Genomic DNA, 22,713 nt, shown 5'->3' on the forward strand with positions numbered 1-22,713 from the left:
AGCATTCTGGTCCTGACTCAAAACAAACAGCCCTGACACAAATGTCCTATATTGAGCCGCATTTACCACTAAATACATCTTGCAGATATATGAATGAGTGTGTGCGTGGTTGTTTGTGTTGCCCTGCAATGGACTGGCGACCTGTCCAGGGTGTACCCCGCCTCTCGCCCATAGACTGCTGGAGATAGGCACCAGCTCCCCTGTGACCCACTATGGAATAAGCGGTAGAAAATGACTGACTGACTACATCTTGCATTCATAAGTACCGTGTACTTTTTGGTAAAAAAGCAGTTAATATGAATGTTTCTACAGGTGTAGAAGCAAGCAGGGTGTTATCTTGTATTTTCTTCATCCTTCTTTCTCTCCAGCATTCTTTTTCTTGGCACTCAGGCAACAATTCTGAGCGCTACTCTGCCGGCCAGGACACAGTTTGAAAAAAATAAAAAAAAATAATAATAATAATATATATATATATATATATATATATATATATACATATATATATATATCGTCTGGACTGGGATTATGTGGAGTGGCTTTAGTCAACTTTTTGTTAGATTAAGAGCAGCTCCTCACCAAATAAAATACTCCACATCTTCAGCTGGAATGGGAATCAACATATTTCCATTTAACAGTATGGAAACACCAGAGTTTCTTATAACCTGAAGATGAATTACACTGCGTTACACTGAAACCAGACCATTTTTACATGATTTAATTCTTTAACACATACTACTAAAGGCCTGTAAAGGGGACATCAGGCATCAGGACATCTTTGTACACCTTTTATCTTTACGTCTCAGGGGCCCTACCAAATCTGGTTCTGTTCAAACAAAGTTTACTTTATGTTACCAAGGTAAACTCTAAATGATGACAGCCACCTTGACATCTCCATGGGAAAACCTCCACACATTTTTCTTTCACTTAATTTCTTCCCAATTATTTCAAAAAGCTAAGGCAAAATTCAGAATCCCAGAAACTAAATACACCTGATGAACATAAAGTAAAACCTTCTCCAGCAACAAAACCTTCAGGTACTAGTTTTTCATATGACCATCATTAACTTTGGATCAGCCACAGCATTTTAATCAGGTTGTATGTGGAGTTTTAACGAAACATTGCAGCATCTCCTGGATTAGTGCTTCTGTATTCTTTGTGTGTCTCTGCTCTGTTCACTCAAACCCCCAGTCGGTCGTGGCAGATGGCCGCTCACACTGAGCCTGGTTCTGCTGGAGGTTTCTTCCTGTTAAAAGGGAGTTTTTCCTCTCCACTGTTTCTTCATGCATGCTCAGTATGAGGGATTGCTGCAAAGTCAACCCCAGTGACTGTCAACTGTCACTACATGCTCATCCAGGAGGAGTGAATGCTACAAATCTCTGACTCGATGCAATCCGCTCGGTTTCCTTAGATAGAAAAACGTTTTTATCCAATTTGAATAAATAACTGAATCTGACTGCACTGTTCAATGGTTAGGATTAATTGGAATGTATGTACCTGACTTTTGTGAAGTGCCTTGAGACAACATGTGTTGTGAATTGGCGCTATATAAATAAACAAAATTGAATTGAATTCATCTTGATTCCTTGGATTTTTAGCCCTTGTGTTCTAGATATTCTTCTGGTTTTTGGGATTACTGTACTGATGCTTTACCGAGGTGCCAAGCTTCAGTGGTTGAATAAATGGCATCAATGTAATTTTATATAATTCCCGTCATTGTATACAGAGCCATAAAAAAGTATTTGCTCCCTCACTGACTGCTTCCGTTTTTGCTTTTCTGTCAACATTTCAGATCAAACAAAAATCCAAAAATAGATACCCAGTACTCCGTTATCTTTCCTCTTTCTTAATGTGGTCAAGGTGAACACATTTTGGCTTAACGTCATCGTCGGCACATTCAGCCAAAACCCTTCCGATTGCCCACTTGAAAGAACTGTGTACATGTGAACTGCGCATCCATCTGGTTGTTTTTACTTTGGAATTGTGTGCATTGTGTCCACCTTTTTTTCATCAGACAAAGATAACCTGAGTAAAAGGTCATTTCAAATTGTTTCATTTATTAAGGGTAAAAAGCAGAATTCAAGGTTCCATTGATTATCACAAGTAATTTGGGTCTTGAAACAGCAAAGCAGCCCCAGAATATTACACTACCACCACTATGTTTGACTGCAGGTATGATGATTGCTTTCTGAAATGCTGTTAGTTGTAACAGACAAGTAAGGCCTGCAGAGCTTTAGATGTTGGTCTGGGGTGTTTTGTAACCTCCTGTAAGGTTGTTAGGCTGGGTTCTCCTAGGAATGTTCTTCGCTGTTCCATGTTTTCTCCATGTGTGGGTAATGGTTCTCATTTTGGTTCTATGGAGTCCCAAAGCCTTAGGAATTAGTTTCACCACAGTTAATTCATGATTTAAAAAGCAGTAATAACTTTTTCACATAGGGCTGGGTATGTTTGAATAATGAATGAAATCATTATTTGGAAACAGTTTTTACTCAGGTTATCTTTGTTTAATATTAAATATTAACCCTTCCCAGCCTGCTGAGCAGCAGTAGTTGCTTCACTAAGGTCATTGCTGGTATCTTTCTTCTTTGGTTTTATATTAACCTGAAAGTTATACTCAAAGTGTAAAAATCTTGCTTTTCAAAGCATGGTAAGGCTTGATGACTAAGACATTTGATTAACATTAGCTGGCTTACACTTACCTTCTCTAACAACCACATATGGCCATCAAGACCAAGTGTTTGCAGAAATTAGAAAGGAAAGGATGATGTTTCTGTTAGGAAATGTCACCATTTACATTTAATTCAGTCCAATCTTTAGAAAAAGCAAGAACTGAAGTCAGCCTTTTGGTACTCTTCCCCTCATTTGCAAGAAATTGGAGCCATGTGGCACAGCCCTTCCTGTACTGTTCTCATCCTCAGACTGTTGACGTCTGTCTAAAGATGGTATGAAATATAGCGGGCTGCCATGTGGTTCAGGGAGACAGCATGTCTAACCAACTCACCTTCATGTTACCTAGCCGTCTGGCTCTGTCAATGACCAGAAACTTCTTGATGAGGTCTCTGGGGCGAGAAAAGAAACAAGTCAGTAAATCAACAGCATACAGTGTGTGTTCAGTCTCAGAGTGAGAGGGGACAACTGTCCCAATGCCCTCGATGCAATGTCAAACAGCCTTTTTCTAAAGCAATTTGAGAACTGAGAGCAAAATCACCTCAAATAAATAAATAAGACCTAATTCCCTATATTGTAAAGAAAGAAAGAAAGAAAGAAAGAAAGAAAGAAAGAAAGAGTTTTGAGTTTAAAAATACCTTTATTTCACACTGTATTTCACACTCTAACCATCAATAAAAAAACACAAAATAATAATCCATAAAACAAAAAAACATTCTAAATAAAAAAAAGCAAAAAGCAAAAACTAAAGATGCATCATCCACTGAACACAAAACATCATTAATACCCCACTTATTTACAAAGACAGCTATGTTCTTTGTCAACTTAAAAAATTCAAATTCCACACGAACACGAGCAACTACTAGTCGCTTAAATAAAACACAAACGTCTTCCGTTTGATGTCCATTAATTTTGTTCTTTCTTGATATCCATATTGCTAATTTTGCCATCCCAGAAATAAAATTTAAAAGTATGTAAATAGCTTTCTTTCTTGCACAATACCGTGGACCATAAATAAAAATACAGTTAGAAAACTGTACACCAAACAAATGTTTCAAGAGAACAAAAAGAGGATTCAATGTTGAACATTCAACAAAAATATGATACAAAGTTTCCTCCTGCAAACAATAAGAACAGGCAACACTAATGTCAGGATTAAGGTGTGCCAGATACCTGTTTGTAGCTATGGCCCCATGCACAATCCTCCATTGGAGGTCACCCACCCATTTCTCAATAGGGGGTTTGTATAGGGACCGCCAACAGCCTCTTGGGGTCGAGCTGGTGTCAAAAAAACCAGTCCACTTTGACACCCTCACCTCTGCCAGAAACCGTAAATTTAGAACCTTCATGCAGATATTGTACAAGACTTTCTTCCCCAAGCCTTCAAAACAACCTAGTGGTGCATGCTGTAGAGACATCAGTTTTCCTGGCTCATCCTGCCATTGGTCCACTGCAGGAGAGACCATCAGGGAAGGAAACACATACCTCATCATCCCATTGGTCAAATAAAGTACTATTAGCAACAAAACCTCTGATGGAGTCTGGTAGAGAAGCGCAGGTTTCCTCTTTCAGTCTTAACACAAATCTGTTAGATCGCACATCAAGACTCTCAGTGAGACTGGACACAACTTCACAACTGGACAACTTCATCAGATGACCCAGCTTCACACAGCCTGCTTCTCTCATCTTAGATCTTAAAGTAACAGATGAAAACAGCTGTGACGAAATTAAATTATTTTCAAACAGAGGTTCTTCAAAAACCCACATCCCTGGCGTTGCATCAGTCTTCCTCTCAAAGGTGAGAATCTGCCAAGCATTTAATACCGATTGATAAAAAGGAGTAAGACCAGTCAAGTCCAAGGATCTTTGTCGTAGCAAAAAGAGATGTTTATCATATCCAATACGTCCTGCTTTCCTCAGAAGAAGACGTGCAGTATCCAGCCATGGTAATCCAACACCATATAACAGTTTCTGCGCTGTCTGGAGCCTGAAAGCCGTGATCCGTGAGGTTATATCTATGAGTCCTTGTCCTCCCTCTTCTACTGGTAGGTACAGGGCTGCAGCTCTCACCCAATGTCGTCCAGACCAGACAAAATCCACTAGAGTCCTTTGGAGATGTTGTATGAGAGATAATGGTGGTGTTAACCCTGTCAGTTTATGCCAGAGGGCCGAAGCAACCAAGTTATTAACTACCAAAACCCTTCCCCTGTAAGACAGCTGAGGCAGCAGCCATTTCCATTTGGATAATCTGGCACACACTCTCTCCATTAAACCCTCCCAATTTTTTCCTAAAAAGGGCCCCAAAAAAACACCCAAGAATTTTAAACCTTGGTTAACCCAATGAATATTACCTGGTAATTTAGGGAGATTATTAGTCCATGGACCAATTTTTAAGGCAGAGCTTTTTTCCCAGTTCACTTTAGCTGAAGAAGCTTTTTCATAAAGTTCCAAACAATGTTGAAGACCCATAACATCATTCTGATTTTTAATAAAAATGTTTATATCATCAGCATAAGCAGAGACCACTAAACCTGGATAATTTGACAAACTAGGAGAATTAAACCAGTTAGGGTAGAGCACAGTTTGTGTAAAAGGTTCAACTGCAATAGAACACAACTGTCCTGATATGGGACATCCTTGTCTAATGCCTCTCTGAACTATAACTGGACAGCTTAATCCTCCCCCAACTTTAAAAACACAAAACACTTCTTTATACAATAAACCCAATAAAGAAATAAAACCATCACCAAATCCAAAAGCTCTTAATGTTGAAAAGAGAAAACAATAATCAACCCTATCAAAGGCTTTTTCCTGATCTAAAGTAATAATACCAAAATCAATTTCATAAAGTTTACAAATGTCTAACAAGTCTCTTAAAAGAAAAAGATTATCCATGATAGATCTGTCAGGTACACAATATGACTGATCTCTTTGTATGATAAATTCAAGAATGTTCTTCAACCTATTCGAAAGCACTTTAGAAAATAACATAATCCACACAAAGGAGGGCAACGGGTCTCCAGTTTTTCAACAAAGTCAAGTCTCCTTTTTTTGGAAGTAAGGAAAGAACAGCTTTCCGGCAGGATGGTGGCAAGATACCTGTCAAGGTGCACTCCTTGAGCACCTCCCACAAGTCCTCTCCCAACAGCCTCCAAAAATGTTTATAAAAATCTGCAGGCAAACCATCTAGATCTGGAGTCTTGCCAGGAGCCATTTGTCCAACAGCAGCAGTCAGTTCTTCCAATGAAACTTCAGCATCCAGAATTGCCTGATCTGCAGCAGAAAGTTGAGGGAGACCATCCAATAAAGCCTCCACACAGCTTCTGTTACAGGCCTGCTGTCTAAAAAGGTCACTATAGAAAACCACGGCATGCTCCTTCATGGTGGTGGGATCAGTGGTCAGAGTTCAATCTGGAAGTCTAAGACACATCATCTGCTTTGTCTGGCTGGCATTTCTCTCCAAATTAAAAAAGAAGGATGTAGGGGCATCCATATCCTTAACGGTAGCAAACCTTGACCGAACTAAAGCCCCTTTAGTTCTTTCATGCAAGAAACAACTTAACTGATCTTTCTTATGTTTAAGCTGTTCATTATTAGTAAATTATGTAAATACATCATTTTCTATCTCTGTTATTTCAATTTCTAAATTCTGAATCCCATTTTTAATTTTAACTGTAGAATGGCTTGTGTATTGTTGACAAAAAACTCTTATTTGAGCCTTTCCAACCTCCCACCAGTCAGTTAAGGATGTAAAACCTGATTTTCTTGCCTTCCATAGCTGCCAAAAATTACTAAAACTTTGGCAAGAAAAACTGTCTTGAAGTAGTTTGGTATTAAAATGCCAATAAGATCTGCATCTAGTAGTGGTTGAAAAAAGGAAATCCATACAAACTAAATGATGGTCAGAAAAACCAACTGGATAAATTAGGCAGTTGGATAGTCTATTTCTATGAATTTCTGAAATATAAAATCTGTCCAACCTGGCCCCACTCACTGTCCCCTCCTTCATTTTTATCCATGTATATTGTTTAGCTGGCGGATGTTTAATCCACCAAGCATCAACCAAATTAAGCTCTGATATAACCGGAGCTAATTTAAAGGATGAGGGTAAATGAGGTTCTTTTCCTGTTCTATCTGTTGTAAAATTAATAGTGCAGTTCCAATCCCCTGCCATCACAATACACTCATTTTGATTAGACTGCTGCAAAAAAACTGTATATTTTCGCAAAAGTCTTCATCCTGTTATCCACCTGATTTGGTGCATAAACATTAATAAAACAAAAAGAGAAACATTCTATCTCTACTTTAATTCCCAGGACCCTGCCTGGGATTAACTCAATACAGGAAATGATGTTAGCATCCAGTCTTGGTGAAAATAAAATTGCTACACCAGCAGACGACCTGGTCCCATGAGACATCAAGCTTCTTTTGAAAAATCAGTTCTAAACTAACCATCCTTTTCTGTGGATCCCTCCCACCATTGATGTTTAATTATCCCACCCTGATATTATTCATACAGGTGAAACGGAGAGGGAAAACAGACAGAGACAGCAAAAGTAAGACCACCCAGAGTATTATAATCATATTTCTATATTTTTAACCGTGTTGAACCTTTTCCTTTATTTGCTAATAAGTGTTTAAACGGAACCGTTTCTTTTCGTCTAACATTCCAAAACCTACTATTTTCTGTACCATGAGAGTGCTCTTGATAAATGTTTCCGCATCAGGAAAATAATCAAGAACTTTAACATGTTTTCCAAAAGTTTCATCAAGGAAAACATTGATTTCATCCAAAGTGTACAAATCACCACTGGATGTTTGGGAATCTGCAATTGAAATGCTGTCTGAATCACTGCCATACTCCATATTTTCTTCAGCTGCAGGCTGGGCCGCTACACCCTCACCCGCGGGCAGCACCGCTGCCTCAGCAGCACCAGGGTTCGAGTTAGCCGTAGGATCTGTTTCTGAGTCAAGATGGCCACAGATTGGGGAATCTTTTGGAACACTGATTCCAATTTTCTCAGGGTAATTCTTAACAGACTGTATATCCAGATCGCTGCTTCCCTCCCCAGCATTAAAGACAGTTGACGGGGGAGGCACCGCCCCTTCCGCAGCCGGAGGAACACCAGCAGCCAGCGATGCTTCTGCATTTGGATTTATCTCAACCTGCGTTGTAGAGCATGCGGCTCGTTAATGCCCAACATCCCCACACTCAAAACATTTCATGTTTCCAGTGCTCGCGTAAACCATATAAGATCCTTCCTCATATTTAACTCTGAAAGACACTTCCAGCGTTTGTGAAGCAGAGTTTAGAAACATAAACACCTGTCTCCTAAAAGATTGTACATGTTTTAGTTTATCATCCTTACATCCAAAACCCACATTTTTGAAACCGCTGGCAAGTTTTCCAAAACGCTGGAGTTCTTTCTCCAACAAGTTATTCGGAATGAAGGGCGCCACACCCGAAACAATCACCCGGGTGGAGGGCACTGCAAGCGGGGACACCTGCAGGTATTCTCCGCCTATTGTCACCCGCTGACAATCAACTGAGTAACAAAGCGCTCTTCTTTCCAAAAAATCACTACTCCCTTATGCATTCTCGAAGCCTAAATTAAATTGATGTAACCGACAGCCAGGAGAACTGTCTCAACTGAGATTGACGGGTCAGGTTGAATCCGAATCCCATTCTTTAAAGAGAGGGGCGGCGTCCCTAAAGACGTCATCCCCGCAAACAAACAGCGCTACAAGCGCTAAAAAAAAAACCCAAACAACTCCGAGACTTAGAATCAGTACAAATAAAGAATATAAAAATAAAAATAAACACATAAAAAGAATAAAAGGTCAGAAAAACGTAGAGACAACTCTTTCACTCTATCAGACTCACCACATCCAGCCTCACCGTCACCAACACACTCTTAGCATGCAACGAAGAAGGAAAGAAAAAAAAAAGAAAGAAAGAGAAAGGAAGGGAATAAAGTCTGCAAATACAACTCCTGAATCTTACATATTTTGCTGATGTTTGGGACAAACTGATGTGGCAACTCTTGCACATATCTAAGCCAGGCTCAAGCACATATTTGACATGCCGAGAAACTTTAAAGCTTAAACAACAGCCAGGTGCTTCAGTTCAAAAAAGACTCAAAATGTCCATAACAATGCTGTTAATGGCAGCTGACTTCATGACTAATGCCTTGTCCTGCTGGTTTCTTCCTGTCTTTCTGACTACGTTCTGCTGCAGCCTCTGGAAGGCCTCTTAATGCTTGATGGATGGGAGTGTGTGACATGGAACAGTGGAAATGTGATGAAAATGCTGGAAATATAAAAAATCTCTCTGCTGGCTGACAGAACGCTGTTATAGATCGGAGCTGGCTGAATTATAGGGGAGCCGTGTGTGGTTCTGGCAACGTCCAGTTTGTCTAATGTGTTTGTGTGTGTGTGTGTGAGATGGGGGAACTGTACTGAACCAGCCAGGTGTGTTATTAGAAGCTCCACCCAAGGCTCTGGTTTAGCTTCTGGGGGCTAACTGAACATGTGTCAGAGGGACCCTGTGGCAATTAGAGAGTCCCCACTTAGGGTAAACATAACCTAATCAAACATGAAGACAGGTCATGGGTGGCAACCAGCTTCAACGGGGACAGATAAAGAACACCTTCGCCTGCTGATGAGTTTCAGCAGTGCCTGAAGTCATGCTCAGCTCTGAGTTTTTTATTTCAACAAATTAACACAAACCTTACTGTTTTATCGGATGCAAAAGCAGATAACACATGAGAGTAGCTTCAGTTTATTAGCCACAGATCTCTGCTGGAAACAATATAATGTAACCTGTACAAACTTTCCTGGGGCAGAGTTGCTCCACCTTTTCTTGACTGCATTCACAGAAGAGCCAGATGTCTCTGATATAATCTTCACTGTTTGTTCCACAGTCTTCACATTAAATGTTCAAATGTCTCACATGCATGTGTGTTACTGAGAGAGAGGCAAGTCAACAGTGAAGCAGCAGGACCAGAAGTACTGAAGCAGCTGGAGTCAACCACCCAAAGCAAAAGGCAGAGCAGACAGGAGGTGAAGAAGAGGATGGAGTGAATGGAGCTGAGTATCACAGTGTCAGATCTGTGACACAGGTCAAAGCGAAAATAGTGAGATCTGCTTTAATGTACGATATGGAGACAGTGGTACTAACAAATGGAAAGGAGGCGGAGCTAAAGATTTCTACTGAAATCAGCAAGTGTAGCAGCTCATTTGAATCCTGTACACCTCAGCTACTTTGATAGACATGAGGAGCATGAATCTCTATGTGACTGATACCTGAATGATACAAATGAGCTGCTTAACAGATTAATGAATATCACTAACATCATACCTGAAGTTTGGAGCTTCTGCATGTCAGACCCAACCCCCCTCCCTCCTCGAAAATATTATTTTCTCTGACGTGTTTGTCTTTTTTCCAACTACATAAAGCTTTAAATCAGAGCATCTCAAAGTGATAGGTGGGGCTCCATGGAGGGCAGCACAGCTTCATAGGAGGCTCAGTGAATAAACATGAGAAAATACATACATAGTTATCAAAAGAATAACTGAAATGTTGACTGTGTGGGTGAATAACTCAGGTTCTGTGGAAATGTTCTGTTTTTCATAAGTCAGGACACTAATGTGCAGTTTGGATAAGCGGGACTGCAATGTGTGTGCTCTTTTCTATAGATGGTATTGAAGGGTTACGGACATCAGGACAAAGGGCATAAGGATTTCTGGGCTTTAACTGTTCCTCTGTTTGTCCCATTCTAACAACAAACTACAATGCATTTTACTGGGATTTGAAGTGAGAGAGAAAATTGTGGACAACTGGTTTTGGTGGTCATTTCTATTCATCCCCATTTAATTTCGTATCCCCTGAATAAAATTCAGTGCTCTCAGTTGACTTCAGAGGGTACCCCATTAGTAAACAGAGTCCACCTGTTATATTGCTTTATTCACAATATAACTAAAGCTAATCCATCATCTCAACATGAAGAGAAGATATTCACTGATATAGTAAACAGATTTCAGTGGGAGGGAATATTTCACTGGCTCTGTGACTAACTCTTACTTGACGTAGAAATCCAGATGCCGTGGGAATTCCAGTTTTCCAGAAAGAATCTTCTGGTAGATTCCAAACGGATTGTCATCAAAGAAAGGCGGATACCTGCGGACAGGAGGAAAATATCATTACAGGTGACTCTGGCTGCGCACACACAGGCAAAGTGTGCAAACTTGGCTTGCAAAAATCAGTTTGATGCAAGATCAGGTAATGGAGCAAGCAGGACATTCCACCAACTTCACGTTTTCAGCGTGACACATGAACAGGTCAATATTTAGAGTGGAGGCGGCAATAAGAATTAATAAATCTTGGCTGGAGACTATGCTGGTTTTGTTCAGAGCTTTTCTGATCATCTTCTGTATATGTGTGTGTGCTTCTACCACCCACACTCCTTCTGTTCCATTCAATTCAATTCAATTCAAAAATACTTTATTAATCCCAAAGGGAAATTAAATGTTGTTAGAGCTCATATTATGAAGGTTTCCTCAAAGAGCCGTTGTAGATGCTGATGGCTGTAGGCAGGAAGGATCTCCTGTAGCGCTCCGTCTTACAGCAGATCTGAAGAAGCCTCTGACTGAAGACACTGTTGTTGTAGGACAGTCTCATGAAGAGGATGCTCAGGGTTCTCCATAATGTTCTTCATTTTATGAAGAATCCTTCTTTCTACAGTTATCTCCAGAGGTTCCAGAGGAGTCCGCAGAACAGAGCCAGCCTTCTTTATCAGCTTGTTGAGCTTTTTTAAGTCCCTGGCTCTGATGCTGCTTCCCCAGCGGATGATGGCAGAAGAGATCACACTCTCCACAACAGACTTATAGAAGATATGCAGCATCTTGCTGCAAACACCAAAGGACCTAAGCTTCCTCAAGAAGTACAGTCTGCTCTGTCCCTTCTTGTAGATGGCTTCACAGTTGCATCTCCACTCTAGTCTGTTGTCCAGGTAAACACCGAGGTATTTATACTCCTCCACCACTTAACACTTCTTCTCCCATGATAGAAATAGTTTTTGACTTATTCCTGTTTCTCTTAAAATCTACAATCATCTCCTTTGTTTTAGTCACGTTCAAAATAAGACGATTGTTTCCACACTATGCCACAAAGCGGTCCTGTACTCAGCTTCTATGCTTTCAATGCTTTCCAAGCTCTTCTGTGCTTCCCTCTGCTCCAGTTTGGACAAGCCATTACCCACAAATTACATAATGGCACCAGCCTCTATCACATTACACACGGAGCAGTCAGGCGCATATTCACAAACAGCTTGTCACACGGTGCTTGCATTGCCCATAAAGAGCTCCAGAGTCTGTGATGTAGGCATCTGGGATCTGGCAGTGAGCAGCAGACTTTACTTGTGTGTGTGTGTGTGAGAGAGAGTGTGTTCCTGTCTTGGCATCACGGTGAGAACCATTTTCCCGATTTCACCATCTAATTGAGGACCATTTGTACCAAAGTGAGGACATTTTGCTGGTCCTCATGACCTATTTTGCTAACGGTTAGGTTTAGGACTAAGGTATGAATTGACTTTAGGTTAAGGTTAGGGTTAGGCATGCACTGGTAATGGTTAGGTTTAGGGTTATTGTCAGGGTTAGGGCAGAGAAAGGGTTGAAAATGACTGAAAATCAATGGAAGTCAATGGGAGTCAACACATGGTCCTCACTACATATAGCAAAAAAAGAGTGTGTGTGTGTGTTTCTGATGCTGCAATTGCTCAGGAATCTGTAGAAGTGTGAAAAACTGCGTAAAGCATGACAGAATTAAATAATTTATTGTCTCAAACTAATGGGTCTACATGTGTTCAAAGTACCCCAGGAACAAAATTACAAAGATAGAAAAATACCAACAGAAAACAATCCATTAGTCTTATTAACCCCTCAAAAGTCCTGTAGACAAACTATAGCAATCTGTTTTATATTTTTGAGCCGTACTGGGTATGTTAAATGAACACATCTCAAATGTGCGAGAACGTTTATTTCAAACCCTCTGATAGCTGCCGTCTTATACCTTAAATTAGCTTAAAGAGGCTAAGCTACATAAAAAAGAAAGGACAAATGTCTCACTGAAAACAATTCAGAGCACATTTTTGATCCCACAAAAATTTCAATTTTGCACAGCTAGCCATCACTTTTAAATTTTTGTGTTAGTGTGATGGCCGCAATTACCGTAACACAAATTAGGTAATTTCTATCAAACATCACACTGCTACAGTAGAGAATTACACATTTCACTACACTTATATTTAGCATTCTTTAAATTGTAATGGAAATTCTTGCAGTAAGCATTCCAAAGTGTATGACCTTTGGGTTACCTGACTCCTCTGAGCATCTGTGTTAGGGGAGGAAGCTGTAAAAGCCATTATCAGAAGTTTAATGGTTAAAACCCATTTGTTAGGATGATGTGTTGGGAAGGACAGATGGGTTCCTAGATAACTTTGTCACCTCTGAACCCAAGAAGGGTCTGGGGTCATAAAACACAGACTCTTTGAAGTTGAGATAACACTGTCATGTTTTGTATAAATACTGTGTGTAAATGTTGATCGGGGCTCTGCTTCACTGACTAACCTCAGTGACAGGGTCTTCAAACGCTGAATGCCTTTGAATAAAACTTATAAAGACAAAGTCCGGATTTTCTCTTGTTATGAGTCAACTTCTACCCACTTTGATAAGAAAATTCCACAACAATTTTAGCGTCATGAACAGGATCTAACGTGCCAGAGGAGACCGCAGGAGGGGACACGGACGCCTGGCCAGCCTGGAGACGTTGTCCTCAGTCCACCTCCATATTACGGGAGGGGAGTCCGGGTGCCCGCCTGCGGCTTCTGGCCAATTGCCTATTTGTCTTCAAATATATCTGGGTGAGAAGTTGCTCTGTATGATATAATGTATATTATTATTTTTATTACACATTAACTATCATCTCCTAACTAATTAATTAGGTTCCAGAGTTGCGAGAGGGAGGACATCCGCTGAGGGCCCGGTCACCCAGTAAAGGAATTGCAGGGAGGTTCTCATTGGTAACAATGGGATAAAGCAGAACACAGGGTTTTGCGGGTGGTTTTTAGCAATTTTCTACACCTCATAAAGGAGAAAAGCCAGACGGCAGACATGCCGCTGAACGGGTAAAAAGGAAAAAAAATGGTTCCGGAACCTTGAGGCATCAGCGGTGTTTCCTTCTTCATACTCTGATTTATAAAATAATGAAAGGAAAAGTGGGGATGATTGTGTTAAATGTGCTTTAATTTGGAAGATAACATTGGTTTTTTACAGTGTGGAAGTTTAAGTGTAAATAAGTAAAAGAAAAAAAAAAAAAAAAGAAGTTAAAACTTTCCTGAAGGAAGTTTCGTTTGTCTTAAATATTGCGATCAGTCGGAAAAGAAGGTAAAAAGTGAAAAGGGACATTAGAGAGTCGAAAAAAAAGTTGTTTTAGAAAGGAGTATAATGCATGTTGTGGAAGGAAGTGACAGGCAGGTGGACAACTGACTGATAATATTTCTTTGTGCAAAATCTGAACCTATACTAAACTTTTTCTTCTGCCTCTCTCACACACAAATACACACATATATGGGATTTGAGTTCAACATCTGCGTTTTTGAGTCTGGATTTTAGAAACCTGCCCTTCTCCATGGCTACTCCACCAGAAACGCTTCTCCAGCACGGCCTGAAAGAGAGAGATCTGCCTTCCTGCATGTTGAAAATCGCAGTGTGACTTTCTACAAGAAAAAAAAAACAAAGCTCAGAAGAAGTCTGGACCCACTGAGATGGACAACGATCCATGCTGTTTGCAAGAGCCAGAAGAGTGAATGCACTGTATTTATATTGAAAGCATCTTATGCGGGCAGAAGAGAAACTGGAGTAAAGTTTCTTCTTTCTCCCTCCTGGAGAAGTTAAAGTGGACAAAGAATGATTCAATGTCTCACCAACAGACCTGGGAAGGGCCTGGTTTTTTTGGACTGATAGAGAACTCTGTGCCATGAAAGTCTGACTCTGGAGCGATTTAGAAACTGATGGGGGTAACGTACAAACACACACACATTTGCATAAATCTTTTCCTATTTTCTGCAAAGAAGAACGCTTATTAACCGCTGCTCATGTGACACGCTTGCTTGACATTGACAGATATAGTGGGTTAAAATATTATTTTAGGGTTAGAAAAGTATCTTTAAGAGGGTGATAACTTAGCTCATTTGATACTTCCCGGTTAATTCTTTCAGAGAAGCAAGTTCTCTTTCGTCGTGGAATATTCAGGGTCAATTATTCTAGTTATTAAAAGTTATTAAAAGCAGAGGAAGTTACATCTCCAAAACTCAGCAGTAACCAAGTGTTTCTATGTTATTCTCAGGACAGATCTCATGAAGGAGTATTTTTAAAACCCAGCGAATGCGTAAAACCTGATGGGTTTCTCCTTCTGGTATAATTTTCTGTTGTCAGATTTTGTATCCTATAAATCTAATGCGTAGAGACCTCATTAAAACAGGCTTAGTTCTACTGCAGATGGTCTTCATACAGTTTCTGACACAGTACTTACAGTTTGGTGCAGTTTTTGTCCGCAAGTGCTAACTGACGCTTATGGAAAGTAGAAATTAATTGTTTTTCACAGCAGCTGCTAGGAAGAGGTTATATTAGGTTTTTCTTCCCTCTTCTGATTCATGCAGCGTGTTGATTTACACTGTACCTTATATCAGGTCCTGACAAAAACTATGAAAGGTTTGGTTCTGCAGGTTCTTTTTTCTCCCTTTGGAGAAGGAAAGGACACCTGATCAGTTCTGTGTTGCACAGAAATATTAAAACACTTGTTGTTTTCTAAGATATCACCAGCTAAAAACTTTTAAAACTTTTGAGAGTAATTGGTTTTGTTAAACACATTTCCCTTGGTAAAACAAACCTTTAAAATGAGTATGAAAAATTGGGTTATTTAGAAAGAATCTGATTGGACAGTGGTACCACACAAAAAATTAAACTAATCTCATGTTTCCTAAAAGACTCTGCATGAAAAGGCCTTCAGAACCGTGGAGTTATTTTCCACCACAGTACCAAGTTTTTTAAGCATGCTTTTTCTTTATTTTAAAACAGATCTGGTTTTTGTTTTGTTTTTGGCTTTTTAGCATAATGTTTGTCTGAAGCTTCTTATGAACTGGGATAGGAGCAAATATGATCTGAGGTAAATTAGGAGCTGTGAACTAATAATTTTAAATCTGATTATTGTCCAAGCAGAAATAATATATTTAGCCAATCCTTCAATCTCTGCAGAAAGTTAACACCATTGTTCAATGCAGTAGTACTCAACTTGTGGTTCCTGGACTCCTGAAGCCCGTAAGCCATAGATTTTGGGTCCATAAAATTATAATATTTAATTAAAGGTAGACTGAGACAATTACAGCTCTAGGATTATTTGAATCATTCCACTGCTCCTTGAACACAGCTCCTCTAATGCAGAGCAGAATGCTTGTGTTGGATGGATAACTGGTGTCCACTTGTTCGTGTTTCCTTAAGTGTCACCAGTTTGCAGAGCTCAGCACCCTCAGCTGAACCTTATCAGTTTAGTGAGTGTCACTTTAATTCAATGCTGTTGTACCATTATTCCACTGGGGAACTAGAGCTCCCCCTGGTGTTAAACACAACTTCAGACCCATTCAAGCACTTACCCAGCCAGCATCTCAAAGACGAGGATGCCCAGAGCCCACCAATCCACAGCCCGCCCATGCCCTTTGCTTTGGATAACTTCCGGGGCCAAGTACTCAGGGGTTCCACAGAGAGTCCAGGTCCTGGGGGGACAAAACGAGACAAGAAAGCATGTTACAGGATAAATTGTTGACACCATTGTGGATTTAAATTTGCACAAAAATCCAAAATCTTTCATAGTGCTAAATCTGCTTGTGCATTGCAATAAATTAGAATAGTAATTTATTAATATTTCAGTAATTCAATACAGAAGTGAAAGTCATACAGATTCATCACACTTTTACAGCTAATAAAAACGCAAAATTCCGTTTTTCAGAAAATTTGAATATTACGTTGAATGTTATGTTATGATCTACATGATAACGGGAAAGGAGAAAAAGAGCTGGACCCTTGCTCTGAGGTCCAAATTCCTCTTTTCAGATAAAAAATTACATTCGCATTTCATTTGGAAATCAAGATCCCAGAGTCTGGAGGAAAGGCCGAGAGGCACAGAATCCTGCTGCAGTCCAAGTTTCCAGTCACTGATGGTTTATGGTGCCATGTCATTTGCTGTACAAAATTAAGGCTGTACATCACCCAGAAAACACCATTCTCATTGTAAAAAGAGGTGGTGGCAGCATCAGGCTGTGTGTATGCTACTCTGTTTAGATCAAAGCATATATATGTGGCATCGAATGGCCCAGTCAAAGCCCAGACCTAAATCTAACTGACACAAGGCTGCTCTCCATCCAGTTCAACCACTTCAATATACATCTGCTCTGGGTAGACAATTCTCCTGGGAACTAAGGCCTTTTTAGGGATCTGAATAAAATGCAACAGAGTGACATCATGTCAGGCTAAGGCTGCTCATATTGATTTATATTGCTTGAGACTCCCCTAATCTTTGTAAAAACAATCATCAAAGTTTCCTGGCATATATTATTTCAAACCCTAAAATGATACTACAGATGAGCAGTATAACAAGCTTTTTTTGCACGTTTAACATATAACATGCGATGTATAATATATAACATGCAAAAATAAAAAATAAGGATTATTTGTTCTCAAATTGAAAATGTATGGCTGTAAATTGTGAAATATGTTCCCCACTGTTATAGATTTCCAGTTTTCTGTGAGGTCTGACCTGCTGATTCAGAGATTGACAGCTATGATTTATTGAGGACTGTAACATAAAAAAGAAAACATGGCAGCAGGTTCTATGATAGAGGTAATAGTTTTTATGGATAGAATTTATGGATCAAAACACATGTCCCTAACCTTTCTTTGAGTTTCACTAAACTCAGAAAAGTGTATCAATGTGTATGTTTTTGGTTGATGCTCTTAAAATGGTGAGAGTGGTGATGCTTAAAAATGTATATTTTAATATTTGACCTGCCGATCAACCAGAGCCGTTAATGGGGAAACTGGTCGGTCTGATCTCTGAATGACTGAATATTCATCCCTGTGACTGTTATTTACTGTTTTGTAGAGTGACAGATCATATTTGCTATGGAGTTTGGTAACACGGAGACTCTGTCCTTTGGGAACACCACACTCATGCTTGTGCCATCCGACATGACTCTACCACACGATTCACCATGAAACCAGTAAGACCTCAGCCATGATGACAGGTAAACATATCTGGGGCCGCACTGAATGAAAGACAAATGAATGCAGGAGGTGAAACAAGTAGTTAACAACAACTGAAGCATGTCTGGCAAGCGTGAGAAGAAAACAGAGAAATTTGATGAGGATGATGTTCTGCTGGCTCTGACAGGAACTGCGAATGCAGAACAAACAGGCAGAGCCCTCTGTGAAAGCAGCTGCTCCTCTGAGGAAGAGCACTTGGCCCACTGCCAGCCCTTCATCGTTTGCTACCAATATCACCTGGGTAATGACCCCTTTTGGCAAGTTGCCATGGTGATGGTAATTTGCATGGAAATAATGCTGGTCCTGGTGAATGATGAGGGTGCTGCTGATGTCATGGGGAATAAAGCATGGGTGTAGGCTGGGCAGAAATGAGACACGAGCTGAGGCTGTTCAGCATATGTTGGGTGAATGAGCCTGTCTGCCAGCAGGGGTCACTGTGGAAGCACTGGAAAGGCTCCTCTGTTGTCTTCCTCTCCCTGGCTCTTCTGAGGCCCTCCATTTATATAAGTGGGTCACTTGAACATCAGAAAGGTATCTATTCCATCTGTTTGCTCCACCAGTCTGCCAGAAAATGTAATCTTACTGCATTATGTTTACATGTCAGCAGGGGTAGGAGCAGCTGTGGGAGGAACGCCACCACGCTGCAGATATGAAGTCTCATCTGCTCCACTGTGGATCTTTTCTCCTGTGATGAGCTCACACTCACTGGGTCTTTAATTTACTTAATGACACGAGTTTGTCCTGAAGTGGCACTGGAGAGGACCATTTTCAAGGTCATTGAACAAAAACTACTGACCATCACAGAACTTCTGTTTAGAAACACATGATTCCAAACTTAATGTGTGTCCTGAGATGATAAATTAAAGTGCTTGAGGAGCTTTTATTACGTGTCTCAAATGTTTCCAATTGATCCAGAGCAGTTGTCGCTTATAGACCAACCTACCTGCTGCAGGGAGAATCCTGAAAACAGCCTTTCTGTGACTTTCTGCACCAGTGGATCATTATCGTAGCTAACCTCTGTTTTCCTGGCTTTCTGTGCAAATGCATTTCATTCAGTCCTACTGAGCTCATTTAATCAAGTACGGCTGTCACACCTTATTTAGGTAGGTTCAAGAAGCCATTAGACAATCTAAGCAGCATTTCATTTGAACCACATTGACAATGTTGGTTAATCTGTATGATATCACAATGGCAACATAACACTAATCTGGAATTTATGGAAAAGAGTTGCAAAGAAATTCTGGAGAAACCTTGTTTACAGTTTGCTACAAACCATGCAGAGGACACAGCAAACATATGGATGAAGGTGATCTGATTGGATAAGATCTAATCTGAATAAGGAAACTGGTCAGAGTTGATGGGAAGAAGGATGGAGCTAAATCCAGGACAATCCTGGAAGAAAACCTTTCAGAGGCTGCTTCAGCCTCTGACAGGTTTTTTTTACATACAGCCTCTTTACATACAACATACAGCCAGAGATACAATGGAATGGTTTAGATCAAAACCTATTTTTGTGTTAGAATGGCATACTCAAAGTCCAGACCTAAATCCAAATAAATCTGACTGAACTTGAGCTAATTTGCAAGAAACAAAAAACAGGCTTGAATTTTCAGTCAGCAAAATGTGATGTGCATTATTTCCTTCCACTTCACAATTTTGCACTATGTTTGCCAACACATAAAATTCCACTAAAATGCACTAAAGTACTCTGACAAAACAGGTCCAACAGAGACAACAACACATTGCCACTGGATGTGTAAGTTTTATAATAATGTTATTAGTAGAAGGTGGAACATACAAAGTAAGTGAAAAGATTAATAAATAATCTAAAAGGAGGAAATCATGAAAAGCTCATAAAAATAAACACAACTCAGACTGAAAAGAAAAGAAAACAATTAAATGTGGCTTACTGAACATAAGATCTCTCTCTTCAAAGACTTTGCTAGTACTTGACAATCAGATTGATTTATTTTGCCTCACAGAAACCTGGCTGCAGCAAGAGGATTTTGTTACTATAAATGAGTCAACTCCTACTAATTATTTGAATTTTCACATACCTCGAAATACTGGGCGAGGAGGAAGAGTAGCAACCATCTTTTAGTTCGATTTATTGATTAGTCTCAGACCAATTAATAGCTACAACTCTTTTGAATATTTAATCCTTAGTTTTCCTCATCCAAATTACAAAGCACTAAAACCACTTCTGTTTGTTGCTTTGTACCGTCCACCAGGCCGTTACTCTCAATTTTTAGATCAGTTTTCTGACATTTTATCTGATTTAGTGTTAAATACAGATAAGGTTATTATAGTGGGGGATTTTAACATTCTTTTTAACACTGAAAGTGATAGCCTAAATATAGCCTTTCATGCTATAGACTCAATTGGCTTTGCTCAAAACATTAACAAACCTACCCACCTTTGTCTTCATTCTCTGGACCTTGTGCTGACATATGGCATTGACTGTAAAGACATAACAATAATTTCTCATAACCTGTCCTGTCTGACCATTTTTTAATAACCTTTGAGTTTACTTTAACTGAGTACTCCACACCTGATAGAAAATTTCATTATAGTAGATCATTATCAGACAATGCTGTAACAACCTTTAAAGAATCTGTTCCACTTTTAATTTTCTCATTATCACAGAAAAACACAGTGGATGGCAATAATTTTGTTTCTTCCCATTCATGAATTGAATCTCTTGTTCATAGTGTTACTCCATCATTGCCTAGAGGATTCCTACTTAATCTGGAAAAATAGCCTACTGTTGTATAAAAAGAACCTTCGCCAAACCAGAACAGCTTATTTCTCATCATTAATAGAAGAGAACAACAATAATCCTAGGTTTCTCTTTAGAACACATGCTAAACTTACACAGAGTAATAGCTCTGTTGAGCCATCCATTCCCTTAGCTCTCAGCAGTCATGACTTTATGGGATTCTTCTTAAATAAAATTGATTCTATTAAAAATGAAATCTTTGACATACTCCCGAAGATAATTACTTAATCCTCAGCAAGTGAGACAACATTGGAAGTAACTGTAGAACCTGATCTGTGTTTGGACTGTTTTGATCCTGTGGAGCTTCCTGAGTTATCAAAAATACTAGCTTCATCTAAACCTTCAACTTGTATGTTAGACCCAATCCCGACCAAATTATTTAGGGAAATATTCCCTTTGATTACCAGCCCCATTTTAGATATTATTAATCTATACTTAGTAAATGGATATGTACCACAAGCTTTTAAGGTAGCTGTAATTAAACCTTTACTTCGCTTGATCTAGATGACTTAAAAAATTACAGACCTATATCGAATCTTCCATTCTTATCTAACATTCTTGAGAAGATAGTTGCTAATCAAATGTGTGATCATTTACACAGCAATGACCTGTTTGAAGAGTTTCAGTAAGGCTTCAGAGCTCATCATAGCACTGAAACAGCTCTGCAAAAAGTCATTAATGATATTCTTATGGCCTCAGACAATGGACTTGTGTCTGTACTGGTTCTGTTAGATCTCAGTGCTGCATTTGATACAGTCGATCATAATATTCTCTTAGAAAGGCTGGAATATTCTGTAGGGATCAGGGGAACAGCGCTAGGCTGTTTTAAATCTTATTTGTCCGACAGATTCCAGTTTGTTCATGTAAATGATAAATCATCTTAGAGATAATAGTACACCCTTTAATCAAACTTTTGACAAGTGAACTTTTGAAGTTAAGGGGGGTCATGGGGGCAGGGAGGTCATGGGGTCAACAGGGGTGTGTCCGAGGGGCGTAACCGTGCATGCTGATTGGTTGTCGTCATTAGGGGCGATACCTTAAATGAACCAATTATAATACAGGGGTGTGTTTAAGGGTGTTACGGGGAAGGCCTTAAATTAACCAATTACAACCCAGGGGTGTGTTTAAGGGTGTTATTAATAATTTGTATGTTTTTCAGGCGTTAATACATCTAAAAACTACATGCAGCCTTTATACTTTAAAGGTATACTCAACTTAATGCTGACCTGTCACATGAAATCCTAATAAAATGAACTGTGTAACCTGACAGAATTGTAAGTTCATTTTGCTTTACAGCAGGACCTATTTGCTGAATATATGAGTCAGTCTAAATCAGTTCAAAATAGAAAGACCTAAAAGTAAATAAAGATTGTGCTTCCCTACATCGGTAGAATGAGCAAATCTTCCACTTCTGCATCAACAGACTGACTGGAAAGCAGGAGAAAGAGGTAAGACAAATATGAAATTAACAGAAAAACTTTACCCTCAGTATACTGTTTCCAAGTTATAAATTGACTCTAGCGATGATGTGTTTGTTTTGAATCATGAGAGACTCCATTTTAGGAAAAGGAATGATAATTTTAGTTACCTGTAGCTTTTCTAAAACATTTTTTTTCCATCTTAAAGCAAAAAAAAAAAAAAGTTATTGAGGGACTTACTGAAACAGTTATTCTGTAACTGAACTCCCAGTCAACCTCACCCTCGGCCTTCTGATTCAATTTCCTGACCAAGTGTGTGACACAGGGCAATAAAGTATTTAAAATTCTCAACCCCCCTCCAAAAGTGTCAATACATAGGTTCATGAACAGGTGAGACCCCCAGGGCCTGATGTATGTCAAAGTTTGCTGGTTTCTCATTGCTAATACGTGCTTCTAAAAGGAAATTCTTGTTTTTTGATT

At 39.5% G+C, this 22,713-nt stretch overlaps 1 protein-coding gene across 4 annotated transcripts in view; it reads right to left on the bottom strand.

Moving 5' to 3' along the window:
* Nucleotides 1–22,713, bottom strand: part of prkx (protein kinase X-linked) — a 93,620-nt gene that overhangs the window by 15,529 nt on the left and 55,378 nt on the right. For all 4 annotated transcript variants that reach the window (XM_047355582.1, XM_047355581.1, XM_047355580.1 and 1 more), the window contains exons 5-7: nt 16,371–16,490; nt 10,748–10,843; nt 2,999–3,056 (exon numbers count right to left, since the gene is read on the bottom strand). In XM_047355582.1, coding sequence (XP_047211538.1) covers nt 2,999–3,056; nt 10,748–10,843; nt 16,371–16,490 — 274 coding nt within the window. The remainder of the gene's footprint in view (nt 1–2,998; nt 3,057–10,747; nt 10,844–16,370; nt 16,491–22,713) is intronic.

Source organism: Girardinichthys multiradiatus, chromosome 24, assembly GCF_021462225.1.
Source record: "Girardinichthys multiradiatus isolate DD_20200921_A chromosome 24, DD_fGirMul_XY1, whole genome shotgun sequence".
NCBI lineage: Eukaryota > Metazoa > Chordata > Actinopteri > Cyprinodontiformes > Goodeidae > Girardinichthys > Girardinichthys multiradiatus.